Source organism: Notamacropus eugenii, chromosome 3 (genome assembly GCF_028372415.1).
Source record: "Notamacropus eugenii isolate mMacEug1 chromosome 3, mMacEug1.pri_v2, whole genome shotgun sequence".
Lineage (NCBI taxonomy): Eukaryota > Metazoa > Chordata > Mammalia > Diprotodontia > Macropodidae > Notamacropus > Notamacropus eugenii.
This window is the reverse complement of record NC_092874.1, coordinates 1,667,236-1,691,517: the sequence shown is the minus strand read 5'-3', so window position 1 is coordinate 1,691,517 and position 24,282 is coordinate 1,667,236. Positions and strand designations below refer to the sequence as shown.

General features: G+C 47.9%; 1 protein-coding gene across 1 annotated transcript in view; it reads right to left on the bottom strand.

Moving 5' to 3' along the window:
- Nucleotides 1-14,375: 14,375 nt before the first annotated feature.
- The window catches only part of SDHAF3 (succinate dehydrogenase complex assembly factor 3), a 29,203-nt gene continuing 19,296 nt past the window's right edge, over nt 14,376-24,282 (bottom strand). The window contains exon 2 of the mRNA XM_072650754.1: nt 14,376-15,226. Coding sequence (XP_072506855.1) covers nt 15,038-15,226 — 189 coding nt within the window. The 3' untranslated portion in view covers nt 14,376-15,037. The remainder of the gene's footprint in view (nt 15,227-24,282) is intronic.

The window sequence follows — 24,282 nt, the reverse complement described above, 5'->3', positions numbered from 1 at the left end:
TGACCCCCATTCTCTCATAGTTAATCCTCCAGATGTCAGCCACCAAAATAATTTGGAGGCCATGCTTACCAGGAGGGGGTCGGTCTTGGGCCCCTAAGCTTCTGGCTTCTCTCTCCTCTCGCCCCTATTCACCTCCACAGCCCAGATACTACCTCCAAACAGCTGACCCCAAGATCAGAGTCTCCATTTTTAATGATCTCTGATGGTGCTGGGGAGGGTAAGAATCCATCTCCTCTTGGAGCTGGTGGCCCAGCAGATTACTAGCTGTGTGACCCTAGTCACTTCAACTCTGCTTGCCTCAGTTTCCTCATGTGTAAAACAGGAGTTTATAATAACACTTCCCTTCCAGGGTTGTTATGAGGATCCAATGAAAATACTGATACAAGTCCTTAGCGGTGTCCAGCACGTAGCAGGTGCTGTATAATACGAGCTACTATTTTATTAACTATTATTATTAATCATAAGCCATTTATCCTCACCTTTTGCACACACCAAACAGTACTTGGCAATGTTCCAGGGAAAGTCACCAAGTTCTCCCAGCGAGATGGTCCCTTCTCCCCTTTGGCTCTGTCTTTTTTGGTTAGTATTGCTTGTCTTATTGGTCTAGTTTTGTGTTTTTAATGTGTGGATTATCCAATCGGATTCTTAGCTCAAACCCCATGCCTTTCCTCTGCCTTCTTCTACGATGACTTTCTGTGTTATTCAAACTTCCAAGTGTCAGAAAAAATAAAATGAAGTCATGAAAATGATGAGACCTGAGTAAAGCCTCATTCATTTATGTAAGTGACTAGAAATATTCACCTCAAGTCATTCCACTGAAAAGTCCTCAGCCAGTGATTAGATGTATGCTTTTCTCCTTGTACAGAATGTGGGGCATCTGTTCCCTTGAAGTCACCCACCTAGAGGGACTCAGTCTGCTGCCTCTTCTGGTCCTCATGTCCAGACTCAGGACCCAACAGGGCTCACAAGAATTCTGCTCACAGAGTGCCTCGTGCCCCTAGTTTGGCTCCACTCCCTGGGTCTGGTGCAGGCACAGAAGGTCGGGTGATCTCAGCTAAAGAAAGTGGCTGGAGGGCCAGGGGCATCTTGTCTTCTGCACCTTCCAAAATCCTCACACAATTCCTTGGCTCCGCCAATGAGTCTCAGGATGCAGAACCTGTCAAGTGTCTGGGACATGAGGGTCTGTGCATCTCAGGTTCTGGTTTCAGGAATTCCCAAACAATTGTGCTCTCTCTCTCTCTCTCTCTCTCTCTCTCTCCATCTCTCTCTCTCACATACACACACACACACACACACACACACACACACACGCACACGCACATGCACACACAAACATATCCTCTGTATGACACAAATAAATACACATTCTTTCTCTCTCTCTCTCTCTCTCTCTCTCTCTCTCTCCATCTCTCTCTCTCACATACACACACACACACACACACAAACATATCCTCTCTCTTTATGACACAAATACATACACATTCTCTCTCTCTCTCTCTCTCTCTCCATCTCTCTCTCTCCATCTCTCTCTCTCACATACACACACACACACACACACACACAAACATATCCTCTGTATGACACAAATACATACACATTCTCTCTCTCTCTCTCTCACACACACACATACATGCACACTCATGGGCACACACACACACAAACATATCCTCTCTCTTTATGACACAAATACATACACATTCTCTCTCTCTCTCTCTCTCTCTCTCTCTCCATCTCTCTCTCTCCATCTCTCTCTCTCACATACACACACACACACACATACACACAAACATATCCTATGTATGACACAAATACATACACATTCTCTCTCTCTCTCTCTCACACACACACATACATGCACACTCATGGGCACACACACACAAACATATCCTCTCTCTTTATGACACAAATACATACACATTCTCTCTCTCTCTCTCTCTCTCTCAGACACACACACACACACACACACTATACACATACACACAAACATATCCTCTCTCTTTATGACACAAATACATACACATTCTCTCTCTCTGTCTGTGTCTGTCTCTGTGTCTCTGCCTGCCCCCTTCTCTCTTTCTCTCTGTCATGAGTGGTGGGGCATTCGCTTACTGCAGCCTTTAGAGTGTCTGTCTCCCCAGCTTCTATTCTCACTACTCATTTTCCTCAGGACTCAGTATCTCCTGAGAACCACTCTGCCAAAGTTGGGCTCAGCCATCCCAATACATGCGTCTCCCTAGTTGCTGCAATCTAACCCTCCTGTGATGACTTGCTGGTCACTGAGGAAGCTGGGAAGGTACTGAGTGGCAGCTGTCAAAGTGTCCAAGCTGAGCCTGAAGGGAGGACTGACGAGCCCCAAATGACAGGCTAAGTGAGGAAGACAGCTGGGTGGTTTTTAAAGCACTGAATCTGCCCATGCTGGGGGTGGGGTGGGGGCAGGAAGTGTTCTGAGGAGGAAGAGATGGTCACTCACAGCACTGAGTCCTTTGACTACCCAGGGTGATTACCTGGCCTCACTTAACCTCTGCCATTTTGTTTTTCCCCTGGGTGGGAGAGGGAGCTAGATAGAGAGAGACCAGCTCACCCCTTCCTCAATGCAGGCAGAGAGGCTTCTGGAGCAACCACAGCAGCAGAAGGACTGGGGCTCAGTGATGGACAATGATGGTAAGTGACAGCCCCCACTTATTGGATACATACTGGTCCCTTGGTGGGGGACGCCTTGGTCCTGCCTCCTTCCTGGGTCTCTAATCTGAAGAGCTGGCCACCATGTGCCCCTTCCCCTGTAGACAGTTTGCCTGGAGATGAAGAGGCCAATACTCCCAGCTAGCACCTTCATTGGTGCCCAGCTAGTGGGTGCCAGAGTGTACAGAGTGCTGAACCTAGAGTCAGGAAGATCTCAGTTCAAATTCAACCTCAGATATTTACTAGCTGTGGGACCTTGGGCAAGTCACTTCATCTCTGTAAATCTCTTTCCTCATCTACAAAATGGGGAAGATAATAGTGCCTCTCTCCCAGGCTTGAGGACCAAATGAGACAACATGTGTACAGGATGTAGCACAGTGCTTGGCACACAGCAGGCACTCTATTAATGCACCTTCTCATTTCCCTCCCCCCGCCCCGTCGGAGCTCACTGTATTCACAGCAGAAGGACATCCAGCTCCGCTTCCCTCTGCTCTTAGCCTAGGACACCCTTTTAGGTCATCTGGGTCTTCTTGGCTAACTGCCTCAAAAGTCCACAAACTTTTAGGAAGCTCCAGTGCTGTGAACCTCAGCTTTCTGGGGGTGAGAGTGCTAACCCTGGAAGGGGGAGATCAGCGCAGGAGACTGGGGAAGACCAAGCTCTAGAGCATAGGAGTGAGTGGATCCAGAATCAAAATCAGGGACCAATCCTGAGCCCATTTTCTCTACTTCTTCCTTCTTTGTCTTCAGGCTGGCATGTACCCCGTAATTGTCCTGAGCTGTCACTGGAGAGAGCTGACCATCCCTAAAATGGCACATTTAGGCCGCCTCTCTGACACAGCCTGTGGATGACTTGTAGATGACCCTTAGTTTTAGTCTTAAGTGCCCAGGGGCTTTGAGGAAGGCTCCGGAAAGGACAAAACTCAGAACCCAGGAAGATCAGGGGGATCCAGGGCAGGATGAGGAGAAGCCAATCACCCTCACCCAAAGGAAGGGGAGCCTGGCCCTGACACAAAGCCTGGAATCAAGAGCTAAAGCAGAAAGATGAACAAATCAAAGAAAACACATATTAGCATCAAATATCTGTACAAATCTAGGTCTTCAAAAGGGAGTGAAAATAGAGACTCAGGAAAAAAACAGATTTTTCACAAAGACTGCAGAATGCCTCAAAGAACTGAAGCAAAAGGATCTTAAAAGCGGAAGAAAAAAACACTCTGGGGAAAAGAATTTAAAGGATAAAATATAATTTTGTGACATTTAAAGAGTTCAAGAGGCATAGTTTCTGGGTAATTAGTCATCTTATTAATAATGCCAGCATGCTGTTAATAAAAGAGGTCATCGACACTCTTCAAAGCCAAAGATGACTCCTGGTGCTGGACTCACAGCTTATATGCCCTTGGAAGAAGGGGTGCACCTGAGGGTGGAAATCAATTGTGATTGGTTAACAAGTAATGGGAGAATTAATGTTGTAATGAGAGGCGGGCTCATTAGTGACAATGAGCACCCAAATCTTGGTCAAAGAGATATCAATCTCTGTATCGCCCATCTGACAAAAGGGGGAATCCACATTTTCTCAGACCTGGATGAGTAAACACAACAAGCAGGAATTCATCCATTTGGTTCAACTTAGAATTTCTTTATTGTCTATGATTAGATCTTAGCCTGGGTAAATCTTTGCCCAAGATTTCCCACACTGGTTGATTTCTGGATGAGGAAGTAGAAAAGGGAAAAACTTTGGTCCCAATTCAATAACTAGTTATTAAATACAAGAAAGAAATAATCAATTCTTTCATTTCAAAAGAGAAAGTGGCAAACTTCACCCAAACTTCACTCCCTGAAAAGAAGACCAAATCAAAATCAGTGACTGCATGAGACATAGCGAAATATAGGCACAAAACCAAAAGGCTGAGAAAAAATTAAGATGTAAGGAATCAGACTTCACAAACAACTGATCTGGCAAATAGATCAAGGAGAAACCATTTAAACCATCATCTTTGCCAAAAAACCATGATTTCTAAAAAGGCCTAGAAACCATCAAGAAATCACACACAAAAACTGCCCAGAGGGCAATGTAAAGAAAAAATGAATCTACCTCCCCCCCCCCCCCAAAAAAGTCAAGTCTAGGGATATCTGAGGTCTTGTGTCAAAGAAGAGATACCATCACCCAGAAAGAAGCTGCTCAGATACCAAGGAATTGCCACCAGGATCACACAAGATCTGACAGCTCCTACCACAGTGGAACAGAGATCTTGGAATACAATGCTCCAAAAGGTAAAGGAGATGGACTTGCAGCCAAGAATAATTTATTCTGCAAAACTGAGTATAATCTTAGAGGGGAAAAAAAGTACCTTTAATGGGATAGAGGACATTAGCCTTCCTATCAGAAGCTTATTCAAATAAAAAACCAAACCCAAACAAATCAGAACTAAGAAGTGACCTTGAAATATAAACTCAAGAATCGAGAGAAACAGAATAGGGAACTGGAGCAAGTGCAAAGATCTGCCAGAAAATGTGCTAACATTCTAATGGGGGAAAAGAAGCAAGTGTCGCTTTGGCACCTAGATGTCTTCAAAGAGTACCAAGATCAGCGAGGAAAACACAAGATGTAGGCAGTCTTCTGGATTCTTTCTGTTCAGAGCATTTTTTAAAGGGAACACGGAAGCTACTCTACTAAAGCCAGGCTGCCCACCCAGCCTAGCACACCAGGAGCATCTTAGAGAGTGAGTGTCCTAGGAGAGGGAAGAGGTGTGTTTGGGGTTGTCCTTGAACTAGGCAACTAAGTGGTGCAGAAGACAGAGTATTGGATCTGGAGTCAGAAAGTCCTGAGTTCAAATCCAGCCTCAGATACTTGCTAGCTGTGTGACCCTGGGCAAGTCACTTCACCTCTGCCTGCCTCAGTTTCTTCAGCTACAAATGGGGAGAATAATAGTTCCTATCTCCCAGGGATGTGGTAAGGATAATATTTGTAAAGTGCTCTGTAAGCCTTAGAGTGTCTTATAAATAGCATTAACTAAGTTTCCCCAAATATAGTTGCTTCTTAACACAAAGACCAAAAGAGAAGGTCCCATTTCAGCTTTCTGAGTCTGCTTCCCAGATGCCTCGCACATAGCTGATGAGTCGTGCCATGATGAGGAAACCCACAGGGAGCCTTCTAGAAGTGCGGTGCTCTGTATGAGGACTTACAGTCATTTCCTGCACCACTAAAGAGCCTGTACACAGGGGGTATAATTTAAACTTAATTGAAAGGCAATAAACATGCAATTGTTTTCTTAAAACTCATCTTCTTTGCTTTTATCTGAATACGCATAATCGTGCTTTATACAGTGCAGGAAAGCATTAGACACCTTCTCATTCTGTGGCTGCAGGGACCTCGCTTCAATGTGTTTTCATTAATGTGATGAACACTCGTTGGCACTGATCACGTAACTGCTTCCCTGATGAACATTCATTTGGGGTGAGACCAGCTGCCTCCCAGTGATGGGCAACCATTCTCCTCCTGGCTGAAGGCTTCTCAGTTGTATCAGCAACTAGAAGTCAGTACTTAGTAGCCGTGGGCTCAGAGGAGGGAATGTTGCAAGACCACAATCCACCTCAGCATCCTCATTTTTAATGCAAACCCTCAACGAGGGATTCCCAGTCACACTCATATCCCATAATCCCTGGCTTCCTTATTTCAACCCATCTTTTACAACTTTAACATTGATCCCAAAGCAAGAAACACCCTGGCCCCTTGGGATCTGCTGTATCTGTAGTTCTCTGCGGTCACTGCTTCCTTGGGCTCTCTGACCTGTAGGGACACAGCTTGGGGATCTGGCAATTTCCATTTTGCCCCATTAACAGAGACACAAACCTTTTCTTATCTCTCTCCCCTACCCCCATGCCTTTGTTCACACTCTACCTGTCACCTGCAATGCTCCTTTTCATGTACCACAGGAAGTTATCACCCCCTTTTTACAGATGAGGAAACTGAACCACAGAGAAGGTGCAGGATCACCAATAGTGACCAAGCTAGGACTTGAACTCAGGTCCTCCCACAGTATTTCCCTGGGTCTTCCCATCCCACCCATTGTTGAGTGCGTGGGTGTCTTTGGGTGTCTGTGTCTGTGTGCTGATGTCAGGTTTGGGAGAGGCAGATACAAAAGGTTGAGAACTTATATCCTTTCTGGTGAGGCTGGGAAAGAACAAAAAGTCAAGGACCTACTATGGGGCAGAAATGACACCGACTTGTATCATGAAAAAAAGTTGTTGTCACCTTTAAAATGGCTTAAGGAATGGACACATTTGGCAGGTGAATGGGAATGGGCATTCTAGGTGGCAGGAAGTGTGAGCAAAAGCACAGATGGGAGAGATAAGAAAGGGTTGGCTCCTGGTCAGAACAGAAATTGCCAGACCCCTAAGCTGTGTCCTCACAGGCACTGAGGGGATGGCAGGTATTTAGTGAACAGGAATCAAGTGATACAAGATGAAGATGGAACTTGACAGTTCAGAAACAAGGGAGCAGTGAAAGTCAATTGTTTTCTATGGCACAAAGGGGTGGAAAGAGCCATGGAAGACAAAACAACTCAAATGGAAAAAGATTGGAAATTAATGTGGATGAAAGCAAAGGGTCTTTTGAGAACACGGGGGAAATGGAAGAATCATCCCACATCCTGGAGAAGACATCTATTGGTGTGATGGCTCAGGCCTCTCTGAGGCTGCCTCCTTGCTCCCCACTCACTGGGGCCCCTCAGCAGCCACGGCTCCAGGCTTGAGGTTATCTTCAGACTCGAGCTGCTGAGCCCCTACTGGAGCGCTCACCTTTGAGAGTCGGGCAGCAGACACAATGACCTCAAGGCAGAGACAAGGTTCCGGGCTATGGGGAGGGGTCTGGAATTCAGCTCTCTGGTATTGCCCCGCATCTGGGATAGTTGTTCGTGGCACTGGACAGGGGCTTGAAGCTGGGGGTGCACCTCTGAGATCTAGTCTAGCTTTTCTGTGCCCTTCAAAGTACTGCAGGTGCTGGCTGGTCACGGTACTTGACAGCTCACAGGCAGACTTTCTGAACTTAGGATGGGTCTGGGGTAGCTCTGCCTCCATGTACGTTCATTGACTTTGGTGTGTGACTGTATTTCTAGGTAGACACTCTGCCAAGTCCTAAAAATAATCTGGAGGAGACTGCAGTGTTCTGAGAGTCTGGGGGTGGCTATCAGGAAACATGTTCTATGGAAAGCCACAAACCTATTGAACTTTCAGGAGGCCAGCCATGAAGTCACAAGAGGTGAAGTTTGGCTGTTGGGAGGGAGCTGAGGACCCTCCTGTCATGGCAGGGTAGCATTTTCTGGTCCCCCCCAATCCCTGTGGGGGGAGGCCTTGGGGTAGGGGCCCTTGATGGGAAGGGCCAAGGATGAGCATAAGGAGGAGGCGCAATCTGCACCACTAGAGAGAGCACAGGTCTCGGCAAGTTACACATCTTAGAAACAGGTAAGCCCCAGTCCAGTTTAAGTGACTAAGTGCATAGGTTATATTCAGAGTCCACTCTGTTTAAACCCTACACCAGGAGCAGGATGCTCCTTCCCAAACCAGCCTGGCCACCACTGTGGAATGGCTGGTTTGGAAACCATTAATATGGATAGCCATTAACACCCCTGGCTATCAAGGGGATTCTTCATTGATCAGAGGGCTGGGCAGGAACCCAGATCCATTGTGACGTCTCGCTCATTCGTGTGTGCATCACCTGCGTTGGGCTAGCTTTCCCTAAAGCCTTTCCCCAGGAGGCTAAGCTGGGAGCATTTTGATTGTTTTTCCTTCCCTAAGAGGTACTGGAATTCTCCACAGTTTGGCTCAGGATGCTCATATGGCTTTATGTTGCCCGAGCCTAGAAGGTGACCAGGAGCTCAGGCCCTTCTCTCAAACTGCTAATCTTGGGTGATCATCGGGACCGACCCTGGGGAGGCCATCCTCGCTACTCTGTATTATGGGATCCTTCCTCCAAGACAGTCAAGTCAGCCCCTGGGGGTATCTGCTGAATCCCCAGCTTCAAGCCAGCACTGGACCTCAATTACTGGGGGCTGGCCTGGGGGAGGCCTGGGCCACACACCCCAGTATGAGGGGTGATTAAACCAACCCAAGTGGGGCAGTCTATTAGTGCCATTTTCTTCTGAAGTTGTACTTTATTGTGCAGCATGAACTCTGCCCCTCCCAGGCCTGAGGAGCAAAGGACCCTCACAGCTTAATGTCAATAATTGACTGAGGGCTGGGACCTCAAAGACCCCTGGCCTGTCTCCCCCATTTTAGAGATGGGGAAACTGAGGCTCGGCAAGGCTAAGCAACTTATTCACAATCACATAGCCAAGGTGTCCCCAGTGAGGTCCAGCCTAGGGTTTCCCGACTCCATGCATTGTCCCCATCCATCACAGTGCCTTGCTAGTGATTGGTGCCTGAGATATAGGGGACAAATTCAGGGGTCACCATGTTCCTGTGACTATAAAGGGGACAGGTAGCCCCATCATTTCCTTTTCTTCACCTATGCCTCTCCCAGGAAGCAGCAAGGAGACAATGCTCCCTTTCTGTCCAACCCGCCCCCTCTACTGCCAAGAGCAGCCTGGGTGTGCTTTCTCAGGGCTGGGAGAAACACTCCTGGCCTCCCTCCAGACACCCCCTGCCCTTCTGCTTCCTTTGCCAAGCCTGGGTCAGAGGTCAGACTTTCCACATCCAATCCTCAGAACTGGCTGGGCATTGGAGGAATTCTGCTGAGGCCCATGGCAGTTACTTTCATTTGGAGTACATGAGTTTAACTCTGATGCTAGTATACTTCCTTTTAACTTAGCCACCAAAGAAATCATTTCCTCCTTTCCCTTCCCTTTGCGTCTGGGCAGAAGGAGCTTTGTGCCGGCTGGCATTGATTCCTGTTTGTCCTTAATTTAGAACAGAAGATGCGGGAGGGCAGTGTTTGGCTTTAAGGTGCAGGGACACTGTTTGGATCTTTACTCAAAGGTGCTTGGGACGGAGATAAACAAAGAAGGAATCTTAGGGTTTCGATGTAAGATTTTGGCTAAACTGCCAAGAGGCAAACTAAACTGGCCTAGGGTTTCCCTTCTGCCCCTCAGGGTAAGGGTCAGAGTAGAATTTTCCTAGATTGCCAGGTCACATGACCTCAACAAACTCCCCTTCCCCCCTCTCCCAGCCTATGCCTGCACACAAAAAGCACCCCCCCCCCCAGATGATGTGGAGGGCACCTGCTGGGCAGTATAGATGGTCCTGGATGACAGTGCCCATGTTCCCGCCTCACCCCTCTGCTCACTAAGGGTCAGATCACGGTCTCAAACTTCTCTGACTTGTGACCTCTGGTGATACTGGTTCGCAGTTTTGTGTTTCATCCTTCCCTGTCTAAGAGGAAGCTGGGAGAGAGCTTTCTTCCTCGATTTCTGAGAATAATCTGGGTAGTGTGGGCACTAATTTATCTTTTAAGTCTGAGAAAACCTCCTGTCAACATATCAGTTAGCACCTTTGGAGGTTCTTTTCCAGCTGTCCACATTTCTTTTTTCTGAGATTGGATTACTGAAGATCTTGGTGTTGTGTTCCTTTGGGTAGCTCCTATTTTTGAAGGTAATCCTCTCTTTCGTTTGTGTTCTTGCTTTTATTAACATTAGGCATAGTAGGTTCTGATCATTTTTACATTTCTTCTGGTTTTACCAACCCTAAATGAGTTCATTTGCTATTCTGTAGATTTATTTATTTTTCTTCTTTTTAGTCAGGCTGGCTAAAGATTTCTCATTTTTATTAGCCTTCTCAGAAAACAGCTTTTAGTTGTATTTATCACTTCAGGAGGGTGGTGCTTTTTCTTCTTCCCATCTCTCATTTCTCTAAAATCTCCTTTGTGTTTTAGGGGTGTTTGTTAGCTTTCTAACTTTTGAAAACACAAATTCAGTTCATTAATTTACTCTTATTCTACTTTGTTAGAGTATGTTTGTAGGGATGTGGTTTTCCCCAAGGAAGGCTTCAGCTGCACCTCTGCTACCTTGTTTCATCATATCCTTCTTTCACCTAATTATTGGCTGTTCTGATGATTTATTCTTCCTCCGGCTCCTTCTCGGGACTCACTGGGAGTCTGTTCTGGGCCTGTGATTTTGTGCTTTGTGGCTGCTCTGATCACCATTTTTATGTGATGAGGTCTTCAAGGCTCTGTTTCCTTTCCACAGATTTGCTGTTTCTGAGTCTCCTCTGTCACATGGGAACTCCCTGAGGAACTATGGTTTTCTCTGTCTTTGTATCTGTGAAGCTTAGAAAGTGTCTGTCTTGTAGGAACAGGCCAACAATACACGTTTCTTGATTGGCTGACACCTGAGGCAGTCCTGGGACCACGCATGTCAGCCAGTCCACCCAGGACTGTTCAGTAGCATGGTGTTTCCCACTTTGGGGGGAAGAACTTAGGCCATTATTTGTTTGCAAAGGCAAATCCAGAAGACCATGATGAGCGAGTCAATGTGCCATTTCAGGCTCCCATGGCTGTGTCTCAGCCAAAGCGCTGTAGTCGCCTGAGGTTTTGCGCAGAGTTTTTACCATGGCTGGAATGAAAAGGTGCTTTCATCCTCAGGCTGCACTTAGTCAGGCTCACACAGCTGCCCCCGTGGCTCTGCATCTATTAGGACAAGAATGGTTGAACTGCCTCCTGCTTCTTTTGGCTTCTATGCACTGGCTTATACCTGGCACAAGGCAGACTCTGCCCTGCTTTAAAGTGGGTAGGAACAGTGCTTTAGTAAGAAACAGGAAGAAAATTGAGTCTTGGGAATGTGACTCCACGCTAGACAGGGTGAGGCGTCATCCAGACTGACATGGTGGCAGGTGACTGGTGGAGGAGTAGGCCTCTGGTTTTCATTGACAACACTCCTTTCATTTAGCCTGCAGGAGCAGCAGGCTGGAGATCTGGGGTTCACATTTACCGCTGTGAGGCAGCTAAGCTCTTGACTTCAGAACTCCTAACTCAAAGACAATTTTTGTTTGTCTAACCAGATGGGTTGGGATGCTTCCCTAGGGAAAGGTGGCTGCTGGGGCCGGGAGTAAAAAGATTCATCTTCCTGTGTTCAAATCCAGCCTCAGACACTTACTAGCTGTATGACCCTGGGCAAGTCACTTAACCCTGTTTGCATCAATTTTCTTATTAGGAAAATGGCAAACCCTTCCAATATCTTTTCCAAGAAAAACCCAAATGTGGTCATGAAGAGCCAGATGTGACTGAAAAATGACAGAAAAAGAAAGCAAAAATCCTGTATGGTTTCTGTATGATTCACTCTGCAGAAGACCTTCAAATGAAGCTAAGCTACACAGACTCCCAAGTTCAGACAAGGGCTAATTAATTACAGGGTTGTAATTAAGCCCTTGGCTGCCTTCCTTGGCATACCTTCCAGCTCATCAAAGCTCCTCATAAATCACGACACGTACAAACCTGAACATGACATTTTAGGGGTGCGTTGATCCCTTAGGGTACAGTGGGACTACTACTTCATGTCACACACAACTTGACAAGCATGGAGAGATCATTTTAAAATGAAAACTGGACTCCCTGAAAACCATAATTTAGGGGAAAAGAAAAGACTTGAGGCCATATAAGGAAATGGCCCAGATTTTCCAGAACCAGAGGGCAAAGTGAAGCTAGAAAGAATCCACCAATTACCTCCTGAAGGGAATCTCCAAAGGAAGAGTCCCAGGAACATTGGTCAAAACCCAAAACTCCTATGTCAAAGAAGAAATATGCTGTAAGCACCGGAAAGAAGCAATTCAAGTACCTGGGAGCACAGGGCAAACCCAGGACTACAACATTCCAGAGGCAGAGGTCACTAGCCACAGGGGCATAATGGATGTGTGAGCTCAAGATGCCATCCAAAGGAATATGGTGGACATGCGAGCTTGAGATGTCATCCAAGAGGACCCACGGGATATGTGAGCTCGAGATGACATCCATGGGAACACAGTGGATGTGTAAGCTTGAGATGCCATCCAACAGGCAGCTAGGGATATAGGTAACAGGGGGCTGCAGCACAGGAGAGAGGTCAGGGCCAGATGTTGGAGTAGATGACAGCCTCAAGGAAGAGAGTAAGAGGGCAGAATCTGGGGAACACCCCAGAAATGGTCAGGACAAAGATGAAGAAGTAACAATCAGATCTGGGAGAAGAGTCATGAACAGTCAGAATCAGGAAAGCCTGTACTAGAGTAAGCATCAAGAAGGTGATCAACAGGGTCCAAGACTGCAGAGAGGACGGCAAGGTTGAGGACTAGGAAAAGGCCGCTGGATTTGGCAATTAAGAGATGGTTTCATATTAACAGCACTAATATCACTGCTATACTCACAGATAGTCTTTATATAACAGCTCAATAGCAATAACAAACGGTAAGTTTACATAACACCTACTATGCGCCAGGCTCTGCGCTACCTTAGCTGCTTCTCACAACAGCCATCAGGGGTAGGCACTGTTATCATCGCCATTCACAGTGGAGGAAACCGAGGCCAGTAGGGAAAGTGGCTTGCCCAGCATCCCACAAGTACTAAGTGTCCGGATCTGAATCCAGCCTTTGCTCCCTCTACTGCAATGCCACCTAGCTATCTAATTGTACAAGAAAGAAACCGAGGCCCAGAGAGTTGGAGTAGTTTTCACTGGTGACCCAGATCAAAAGAAGAGGTGGCATCGGACTCCTCCTGGGCCCGTTTTTGAAGGGCCTTTCTCTGTCCTGAGTTCCTGACTTCGGGACATCCGAGGGAATTTACCTGGAGGCTGGATCCCATCGAATCCAATCAGCACTCACTAGGCTGATACTGGGACTACTAGGCCCCTTAGAGTAGTCACAACTCTAAGGATTAGATCGGGCATTCCATAGAGGGCAGCCCTTCTCTGACCTGACAGAATCTAGGCATTCAAGGGAGATGATGGGAGGTGGAGAATATAACAGGATGCTCAGGAAAAGAAGAAACAGCCACTTGGGGGGAAGGCGAAGCAAGAGTTTTTAAAGTGCCTACTATGTGCCACCTTACAAATGTTTCATTTCATGGGAAAGGAAGGAAGGAAAGGCCTGCCCGGCAAGAATGAGGGCTGTGCTAGGGCCAAGGACAAGCCCTGAGCACAACAGTGTGGCTTAAGTAGCTCCCCAGATGCACCCAGGGATACTCGCCATTCCCACCATTCTATAGGTGCCTGGTACTTCCTGAGCCCTCTGGGCATGAGCAGCTGTGTAACTGCTGTGGGGCCAGGGAAGGAGACTCACAAATGGAGCCATGAGTGGCAGCCCCCAAAAGGGTCACAGCTGTGCCACCCCAGAGCAGACCCAAAGTGTGGGTTCCGGGCCCACCCACAGCCGTGACACTCCTCAGAGAGGGTGCTGGTTGGGCTTGCAGCATGCACGTTCAGGTCAGGGCTGGACTACACTGGCAGCCCAAGATTCAGTGACATGCCCACAGACCCAGAGGCCAGCTAGTCAGCGTCTGGGTCAGGTCTCCAGCCAGTATCCCAAGGTGGTGGTGGCAATTTCCATGACATCCTACCTTTCTTGGTGCCTGACCACAAAGGGCATGAAAGGATGGATGCTACATGGTAGCATGCTGGGCATGAATGGTGCCAAGGGCTTTGCCAGAGGGTGATCCCAAATGGATGAGATTGGCATTAGAAGCCCACCAGCAGCAACGGCCCTGTGCTGTGCCCAAGCTCCCACCAAAAACAACAGGACACAAGAGGGACACTTCACAACTCAAAGGTTCTTTAGGGTTTACAAAGCATTGTTGTAAGTAATCTATTTCCATACAGGTTGCAGTCAGGCTTGGCTCTCCCCAGAACCTGTCAGGTGAGGTATCTGTGGTGGGTACCAATATTTAACCGGCAGTCGTTTTTGTTAGCAAATCCTTCGGAAACATTTAGTGTTTGCACAGCAGAGAATCAGTAACGGGCCGATTCTTATCTCTTAAGCCTCTGGTCACTTCAGTTGTGAGAAGGGATACAGGGAATGATAGAAAACAACAGCTCACACTGCTTACGTGATGGCAGATCACACTGTATTTGTGGGGTGGAAGTGGCAAAGCTTCCAGAACTTTACCAACCTGTCAGGTTACAGCTCTGAATGTGTGTCATCGGATGTGAGTGCGGATGATCCCGTCTTCTAAAGGCTTCAGACAAGCCACTGGGCGGCTGCTTTGGATGAAGGCTGGTCTGGATTGAAAGGGATTGGCATTTTAAGGGTAAAGTTTCCCCAAACAGCCAAATGCAAGCTGTTGCTATTATGTCAAGGGAGGACACCTTCACAAGAGGCCCAGCAAATGGAATGACTCCAATGGCTCTTAGACACAGATTTTTCCCTATCACTCCTCTGCCCAACAGGGGATCCCAGAATGCCTTGAAGCAGGCTAGGCCTTGGGTGTGGCCGGGTCCTCGATACTGAACTGCCGGTTGGGTTTGGTGGCTTCCTGCATCAGCTCCTGCAGCTGGCCAATCTGCTCCTCACTGAAGTCGTCCAGCTGCTCTTTTGTGAGGCGCGCTCCCAGCTGCGTCTTCTCCGCTGCCGTCATCTGCTGTGACAGGGCCTCTGCATACCTCTGGGAAAGAGAAAGCAGGATTAGCAGCTACTACTGGCAAGGTTTGGACCCAGTTCACTGACCTGCCTTGATGTGGAGAACAGTGGCTCCATGTCTGGTCCTAGGACCTACGGTACCTTTAGACATGCCTGCTTCTTCAGCTGAGAGTTAATTAGACGGATCTCAACCCACTGGAACATCAACCAGTTCTCACCATCTTACAAGTAATGTCCTGTGTTTCTCCAACTGGCAGAGAGCTGGAAAGCATCCCTCAACTTACATAAGAACATTTGGGCCTCCACTAATTTACCAATAGGCACTGCTTAAGTGCCTACTACATGCTTACCCTCACTTAGAAGTGGAAGGGACTGGGGTGGGGAGCGAAGGTCTAATCCAGTCCCCTCATCAGAGAGATAAAGAAACAAAGGGGGAAGGGAAGGGAGGGCAAGGGAGAAAACATTTACTAAGTACCATATGCTGGGTCCCACAGGAAGCACGTTACCATGACTGACTTAGTGTTCTTCACAGCAGTCGTTGAAAAGGGATGAAACTATTATCTCCATTTTACAGATGAGACAGAGATTAAGCGACTTGCCCAGGATCACTGCTAGCAAGTTTCTGAAGCCAGATTTGAACTCAGGCCTTCCTGTGTTCAGGCCTGGCACCCTACCCACTGGGCCACTGAGTAGCCTCACAACTAGCTAGCGTTTGTAGGATGCTTCCAGGTTGGCGGAGCACTTTACATATACTGATTCACTTGATCTCCACAATAACCCCATTTTACAGGTCAGGAAACTGAGGTAGGACGTGATCTTTGATGTCATTGTTTTGGAACACCCGCCATGCAGTCTGAAGAGTCCAGTGGAATGCCTCCTCTTGAACCCTCCCACCTGGATGACTCAGTCTAAAATTCAGGATCATTTCCTGCCCCTGCCCCCACTCCTACCACCGCACTCTCTAAAACCTGAGGGCGTTTTCTGACTCCAAAAGCTTTGCTGCTTTGCTGACCCTGCAGGGGCCCTGGGCACCCAAGCTTGGGAAGTCTGGAGGTCTGGAAGGACACGTGGGTCACTGTCTGGGTGGTCCTTCCTGGGATGGGGAAAGCAGAGACACCTTAGAGCTGCTGGAAGCAAAGCACCGGGGCCATTGGTTTGATGGACTGACTACTAGGCTATTTCAGAATCAACTTCCTTTGGATTTAATTAAGCTTCATTTTATTGGGATCAAGTTAAAAATGCCCGAAGAGAGATATTCAGGGAAAATTTAATGATGCAAATACTGACGGAGAAAAGGCGTCTCAAAAATCTCCAGATATTAACTGAAGCCATCAGTAGTCATTCAGATTAAAGCATGGATCTAGATTCCCTTTCCTTTGTAACTTCACAAAGCTGCGTCTTGTGCAGGAAGAGAGTGGCCTCCCACACGGCACTCCCGCAGGGCAGCATGGTGGCAGTTGTGCCAGTCTTCCATTCAGTAGACCGAGCTGCTGCAGTAGTAACACCACAGGATCAGGTGTCAGGAGAACATTTAGTCCATCAGGTAAAGCAGACACTATGGAATGGTAGCTAGTACTGCTACTTCTATATCACTGGCCTGGCTCAACAATGCTCTCAGTAGCCAGAGCTGCCCCTGGGATCCTCAGCCCTGAGCAGGTGGCATTCCAGGAAGCCTGAGCCTTCAGAACCCTGACTGTAAACAAACACAGTCAGGCTTCCCAGCTTCCTTTACTCAGGTTTCAATATTCACAAGTCAGCTCCTCATGAAGTAAATCCCCTTTCTGGCACTGGTGCAATCCAGATACCAATTTTTGCTTCTAACAGCTCTAAGATGTCTCTGCTTTCCCCATCCCAAGTAGTACCAACCAGTGATCCACGCATCCTCCAAACCTCCAGACTTTCCAAGCCTGGGTACCCAGGACCCCTGCCAGGGTCAGCAAAGCAGGCTCCGGGCTCCGGGCCCCACTCTGGGCCATTCTGGCAGAAAGCAGTACACAAAGTAAGGCCAAGAGAGAGGAAGGGAAGGGGGTCCTGGGCTCACACTTCACAAGCTCAAGCATGTCTGCACTGACCTGAACCCTGGCTTCCACTGGGTCAGACACATGCATGAGACAGTCAAAGGCGCATAATGGGCATATTACCTAAAACCTTCTAGGAGACGTTTAAGTATTCTTTGACTCATCTTGCTTTGGGGGGAAAGTTCTGAATGACCTTCCTTTTGCTTAAAGGACATGACTTGCCAAGGGAAAATGCATCCACAAAACTGAGAGAGAGAACTCCATTTTCTTCCAAGGTCCCTGAAGCATTGGGCACACCGCTGCTTGTGACATACTTAACTACTGCCTTAATTAATTAATTAATCTTTAATAAATGAAGGCTGCCACTTTGCAGATACTTGAAGTTTGGTCAAGGCAGAGAGGTGACGTTGTGCAGCTGCACGTCACAAACCCGCTATAATAATACACTATTTCCTGAAGTCCGCTGTGGCTACGCTGAATCTGAGGTAATGGGGGGCCACAACAATTAGTAGCTGGGGGCAGACGGAGAAAGTGTAGGCACTGCAGTCAATGTTTGAGTTCAAATACTGTCTTAGAGTGGGTGTGTCCTTGGGCAAGGCATTTAACCTGTTTGACTCAGTTTCCCCACTGGGCTGTTGGGAAGTTGGGCTGCTGGGAGTCCAGAGGTGATAGAAGCCATGAAGATGAGATGAGGAGGGAGAAAAAAGGGGCCCTCTGGGAGGGCCTACAAAGAGACTGAGCAGCTGGCCAGGGGAGGCTGGAGAGGAAGGAGAGCCAGGAGCACGCTGACTGTGGCAGGAAAGCCAAGATGGCCAAGGACGCAACAGGGCCACAGGCTCTTCCAGGGATCTGGGAAGAACATGCAAGGCAGAGAGCTGGCGATGGGATCACCTCAGGCTCCAGGGGAGACTGCTCCTTCTTGGCAGACTTGGCAAAGAAAGGAAGGAAAGGAAACAGCAGCTGAAAGGGGCCAGAGGAACAAGGGAAGGGGCTGGGGTTTTGTTTTTCACTGTTTCACTTGCATCTGGCGCTCTAGGACCCCATTTGGGGTTTCCTTGCAGAGATCTTGGAACAGTTTTCTATTTCCTTCTCCAGCTCATTTTACAGATGAGGACTGAGGCAAACAGAATGAAGTGACTTGCCCAGGGTCACCCAGCTACAAAGTGCCTGAGGCTGGATTTGAACTCAGGAAAAGGAGTCTCCCTGACTCCAGGCCTGGCCTTTTGTGCCCTTGGTACCACATAGGTGATGCTTTTAATAGGATGAGCCCACAGGGGTGAGGGCTGGCAAAGTCCAGCTCAGTGCCACATTCAGGGAGGGCCCTGATGGAATGGAGCCTGGCTGATGAAAGGAGCAGACTGGAGACCACCTGGCTTCTGTATGACATTTCTCTAGCGCTGTCTGGTGCATTTTCTCACTGGGTCCTCCCACTAACCCTTGCTAGACAAGGACTGATAAAAGGAGCCGGCTTTACTGTGCAGGATCCATAGTCTTTAGCAAGATGAAGAGCTGAGGGCTCTGAGGCGCTTGGATGCTTAGAAGGCAGATCTGGGGCTATGGGAAATGTGTGCAGAAGCTGATCTGGGGCCATTCCAAGGACAACTGTCCTAATAACTAGAATTGGCCTTCCCACACACAGTGGCACCTTCTGCTAACTCGTCTGGACCCTTCCATCAGTTGGTGATGTTAGCATTCCCAGAGCGGGAAACACTTGGAAAACTGAACGCAGGGTCTGGAAAAGCGAGTGGATAGTTTGGAGATGTGACTCATTAAAGCCAGGCAGCATGCTCCTGAGGGGACAGAAAGGGACACCCCCACAAGAGGGGAGCTCCATCTTCACTTCTGTTGGATTGCCTATGTTCCCGGAGGCTGCATCCCTTGCCTGGTTTGGGGAAGGCCCGACTGATGAGCCCACAACAGGGTTCTTTCTCTTTCAACCTCACCCCTTTCGGCCAACCTTCAACAGCTTGATCCTCACTTTCCTTGAGCTTTAGGAAGCTGGCATTACTGGCCAGCTTGGACTCTCCCTTTTCTCCCTTTGCCACCTCCTGGTTCTCCTCCAATCCATCTGACTGCTCCTTCTCAGCCGACATCACAGGATCCTCAGGGACCTTCTGTCTGTCCCCCAAGGCTTTGTCCTCCTGCATCCCGATCCATCCTCTCCCTCAGCTCTCTCCCAATCCCCTGGGTTTAATTATCATCTCCACATACTAGGCTGCCAAGTCCATATGTGCACCCAACTTTCTCCAGCGTCTTCTACAGGTGTGGCCAGTCCAAAGGAAACCCAAAGGTGAGATGCTCTGACGAGTCAAGGGTTTCATAGCATGATCTCCGTGTGTGTCTCTCTCCCTTCTTCCTCTCCTTCCCCTCCTCCATCTCTGATCATCCACAATCTGATGAAAATAGTGTGAAAACCTACCCTACCCTGAAAAACCAGATTCATATATATAAACGAGGTACAGCAGAAACACTGCTGTACTTGAGTTCAAATTCTGCCTCAGGGCCAGCTTTCTAGCCCTGTGAGCTCTCTCAGGTTCCCTTTTCACATCAGTGCAGCACAGTGAGGGGCTTAGATCACTTTCAGCTCTAAACCTATGTTGTGAGGATCCTAATTAAATTAATGAATATTTATGAAGCGTGCTGTCTGTGGGATGCAACGTGCTGCCCGTAAACATAAACAGGAAGGACATACTACCTTCACTAAAGGAAGATCATTCCAAACATACTCTTGCACAGTAATATAAACATGGACTGAGGAGAGGAGAAACCCACTGGAGGACTAACTGCCACCAAGAAAAGAAGGGGATAGGACAGCAGGATCTCTTCCCACACGACTGGTGGTTAACATGAGGGACTGAGGGCTGAGGTGGCCCAGAGAGAGAAGATGGCCTCCAGGAAGATGAGATGCTCCAGCAGAAAGCAGCCAGTGTTGAAGTGTTGGTGCCAGGGGCAGGGCATGAACTGCCCCATGAGGGGCACAATCATCCCATGCCATCTTCCCTCCACCTGCACACTGACCATGTGTCCCCAGTGCTGGTTGGGCAGTCAACCAGTCACCTGAGTTGAGAATCACTGATTCTGGGAGACAAGAAACCTTGGATGCCTGTCTGACCCTCTCATCTTTCCTATGTGGACCCTCCCAGTCTCCCAGAATTGGAGGGATGGGTCAGGGACTTTTGGGGGGATTTGGATTTGCTCTGGTCAGTCCCAGGATAAGGAACAAGAAGTTGCTGGAACTGAGGCTGGCTATAAAAAGACATTTCTCAATGATCAGAGCTTTTCTGGAGAAAGGCCCTGGCCAGCTATGTGGAAGACAACTCAAACACATGGTCCTTGGGCCTCTTCCAACTCTGAGATTCGGTTCCGAGTCAACAGGAAGGAATCCTGTGGCTCACCTGCTCTCCTCTGTGCCTAGGACGAGCGTCTTCCCAGCCACAGACCTGTGCTAAGATCTCAGCTGTCAATCCCTGCCTGAGTCTTCCCTCTTTCCCTCCTCCAAAGTCTCAGCACTGCTTTGGGCTTCTCTCCTCCTCCAGAGATGCCCCTCTGGGTCACAGCTGTCTTTAGGCCTTTGGAGACTTGCCCAGTGCCTTGCAGAGAAAAGGACTGAATCTTCTGCCAGTGGAAATGAAGAAATTCTCAGAAAAGGCTTGGGTCTCTTGCTGGCCCTTTGCTACCCTCTCCTTGGGCTGCTGACCACAAACAGGAAGCTTTTTACCTCCCCCTAAACTGTTGTTAGTTTCTATTTAGTAAATCCAGAAATATCAAAAGTGGGGTGACTGAGGCCTAACTACCATGCTGAGGACAGGAATAATCAGGTGACAGGATGGGGTTTTAAAGAACAAATTGAATGTTATTCTCATTAGAACAAAGCTGCACTGACTCTGGCTGATGCAGCCCAACGTGCACCAGCTGAAAGCGAGCAAAGGTGTAAGACAAAAGAAGTTAGTGCGGCTTCCCAGTGCTCTTTGCTCTGCAGTTAGAGCCCTGAGATGTCAATGCATAGCCCACACCAGACACAGGAGCTTGCTGGAGGTATTCATTTGGTTAATGCACCTTGAGTCTGTTTTACATTTAAAACAAAAGCTTTTTCCAAAGTCACATAAAAGACAATCGATATTTTTAAACCTTACCATTAGAAAGGTTTCATTGGGTTCCTTTTCACACACACACACACACACACACACACACACACACACACACACATCCCTATGCAAAATGAGACATTTCTGCAGTTTTTATGGCTCTGTTTTTCTAAAGCATAACGTCACCAGAGCCCCCAGAGCACCTCTCTTCCAGCCTGGGCTTTCAGGACAGTTTGGATCCACCTTTCATGTCTGTCCATCCCACTGCTTTGGCATTTCTCTGTTGCCTGGCATGGGTGATCGGATCTTCACTTACTTACTCACATCCCCTTCTCAGATCTCCCAGCTTTTCACCTAAGGGCCCACTCTCCAAGGTCCTGGAAGGCGGTAACAAGGATTGACTGGCTCTGGATCCTCCAGGGCCCCCAGTCTGAGATGCTTGGGCTCCTCCAGCTCTCCTATCTAGTATCCAAATCCATTCTAAGCACCACACACTAGGCCTTGGGAGCCCTAGGCCCTGTGCTATACATAAGTCAGACCAATAACACCAAAAAGAGCTCTTGGAACCTGCTGGAGGGATATCCTATGGACACTGTGGAGGAGCCAAAGAAGGTTTCCCAGAGAAGACACCAGACTGAGCCTTGAAGAAAAGTCAAAGATTCTTAACAGGCTGAGATAAGGAAGGAGGAAGTCTAGGTTGGGGGACTCATTACTTCCCATAAGCTCAATCATCACCTCTATGGAGAAGACTCTAAGATCTCTAGAGAAGGCCCATCTTTCAGCTCACTGTTGAACTCAATCCAAAACAGAACTCACTATCTTTTAAAGTAAACAATAATGCATTTATTTATTTTACATCTATGTTCCCTTCCACATCCCTCCCCAGCTGAACAATAAAAAGAGGATCCTTACAGTGATTTCACACAGCCCAGTCATACAAACACATGAGCCATCTGCAGCAGAAGGTGGGGCAGTACATGTTGTCACCATCAGACCTCCAGTACATATCATTGGACTGACCGGAGAACCCAGTCTCTTTCCCCTCCCCCCACTCCCATCTCCCAGACTTCCTGATTATTGTCAAGGTCACCACCATGGTCAAGCCCTCAACCCCTCACCTTTACCCCCCAATCAATAGCCAATCTGCTGCCAAATCCTGTCGTTTCTAGCTTCGAAATATCTCTCCTAAATATCCCCTTCTCTCTGCTCACTGGCTACCACCTGGCACAGCACACAGTATTTACTTAATAACTGTTCACTGACTATTTAGTGCCATTTTAACATACTTTCTAATACTGAGGGAGGAATGGCTGAACAAGTTATGATGTATGTGGTGGAACACTACTGTGTTACAAGAAATGATGACAGGAACAGCTGTATGGCTCAGGCACTCGGCCCAGGCCCGCAGGCCAAACACATGAGCGTGTGTGAAAGGACGTGAGGAATGGCTGTGACATAATCACGCGTGAAGCACAGCATTCACAGGACGAACCTGCAACAATGAAAGAATTCCAAATTTACAAAATCAGAAGGAGCAGGAGCCAAAACAGAGCGTCCCTAAAATCTCCAAAGGGAACCACAGGGAGAAAACCCGACTGAAAAGGCTGACTGGGGCAATGAACACAGCAGGGTGGGAAGACACGTCCATGGGTTCCTCCTTTCAATGAACTAGTAGTCTCTGGCATGCGAGTTCTATTTTCCAATTAAAAAATTGTTATTATTTTGGCAAAATACACTTGGGGAGCAATTAAAACTTTCCCCTCTTCTAGTCTTCCTTTTCCAGTCTAATTATGGACTGTTTTTTTTTAAAGAAGAAAAATTTACTAGTCACTAGAGAAAAAATTATTTTCAGTCATACTATTTTGAGAGTCCCAAGAGATAATGATACGACTGAGTTTATAAAGTATTCCTTCAAAATGTCATGGATTCTGTTGGACATTTCCAGACAATTATGACAATGGGCAGAGTTCACAAGAAATGACAGTAAATGTTTTGCATCTCCTAGGACAGTGAGGGCAGAAACATGATTTGGGGTTGGGGGGCCAGAAACATGATGAGTCACATTTGCCTGAAGGAGGGGCTGAAGCTGGGCACTTAGGAGCTCAAACTGACTCAGTCTGGATAAAAAGATCGTGGTGGCCCTGGAGAAGGCTGGACAGTCATAGAGAAAGGAGAGAGAGGAGAGCAGGAGCCACCAGGTGGTCTGTCTGGCCAGCTCCTGTCTGAGGGGATGTGGGATGTGGCCAACGCCCAGGCCCAGGGATTTGGCCTCCTCTCCACTGCAGAACAAGAGGCCCTGGCTCCTGACCAGTCAACCCACAGACAGATAAAGAAAGGATGGAGTTAGAACGGGACCCAATGAAAGCCCAGCTGCACCTCAAAACAGGCCCCAGGGAAGTCAGCCCGGCTTGGTCACTGACTCCAGAGGCACAAGAAGAAAGAGAACTGAGGGGTATCTTAGGAGCTGGGCCACCTGCTTCTGCAGATAAAGTGCCCATCAAATGCAAACAAACACAGAAGTAAAACTGCCTCCACTGCACTCAGGCTCTCTCTCCCCTGTCCTCTCTCTCTGTCCCTTTTCCCTCCCCCCCCCTTCATTCCCCTCCTCCTCCTCTTCCTTCTTCTTCTCTCTCTCTCTCTCCCATCCTCCCTCCCCCCTCCTTCTTCCCTGTTTCTCTCTCCAACTCAAGCTGTTGTTTTAGCTCCTTAAATATGTCTAACCTCTTTTCCAAAGCTCTGTCCTAAGTCCTCTACTTTTTTAATAAATTTTTTCCTCTAATCTTAATAAATATGAATAAAACACTCAAAGAGATAATCCATAAAGCAGACTATAAATTAATTACAATTTATTTACAAAGGAAACCTGTAAATTCCTTTGACAAATGAACCACAGAATCTGCCAGCATCTCAGGCACCTTGGTGGGGGGGGGGGGGGACGCAAAGAGTGCTGAACATAGTGAGATTTGAACTCCAAATCC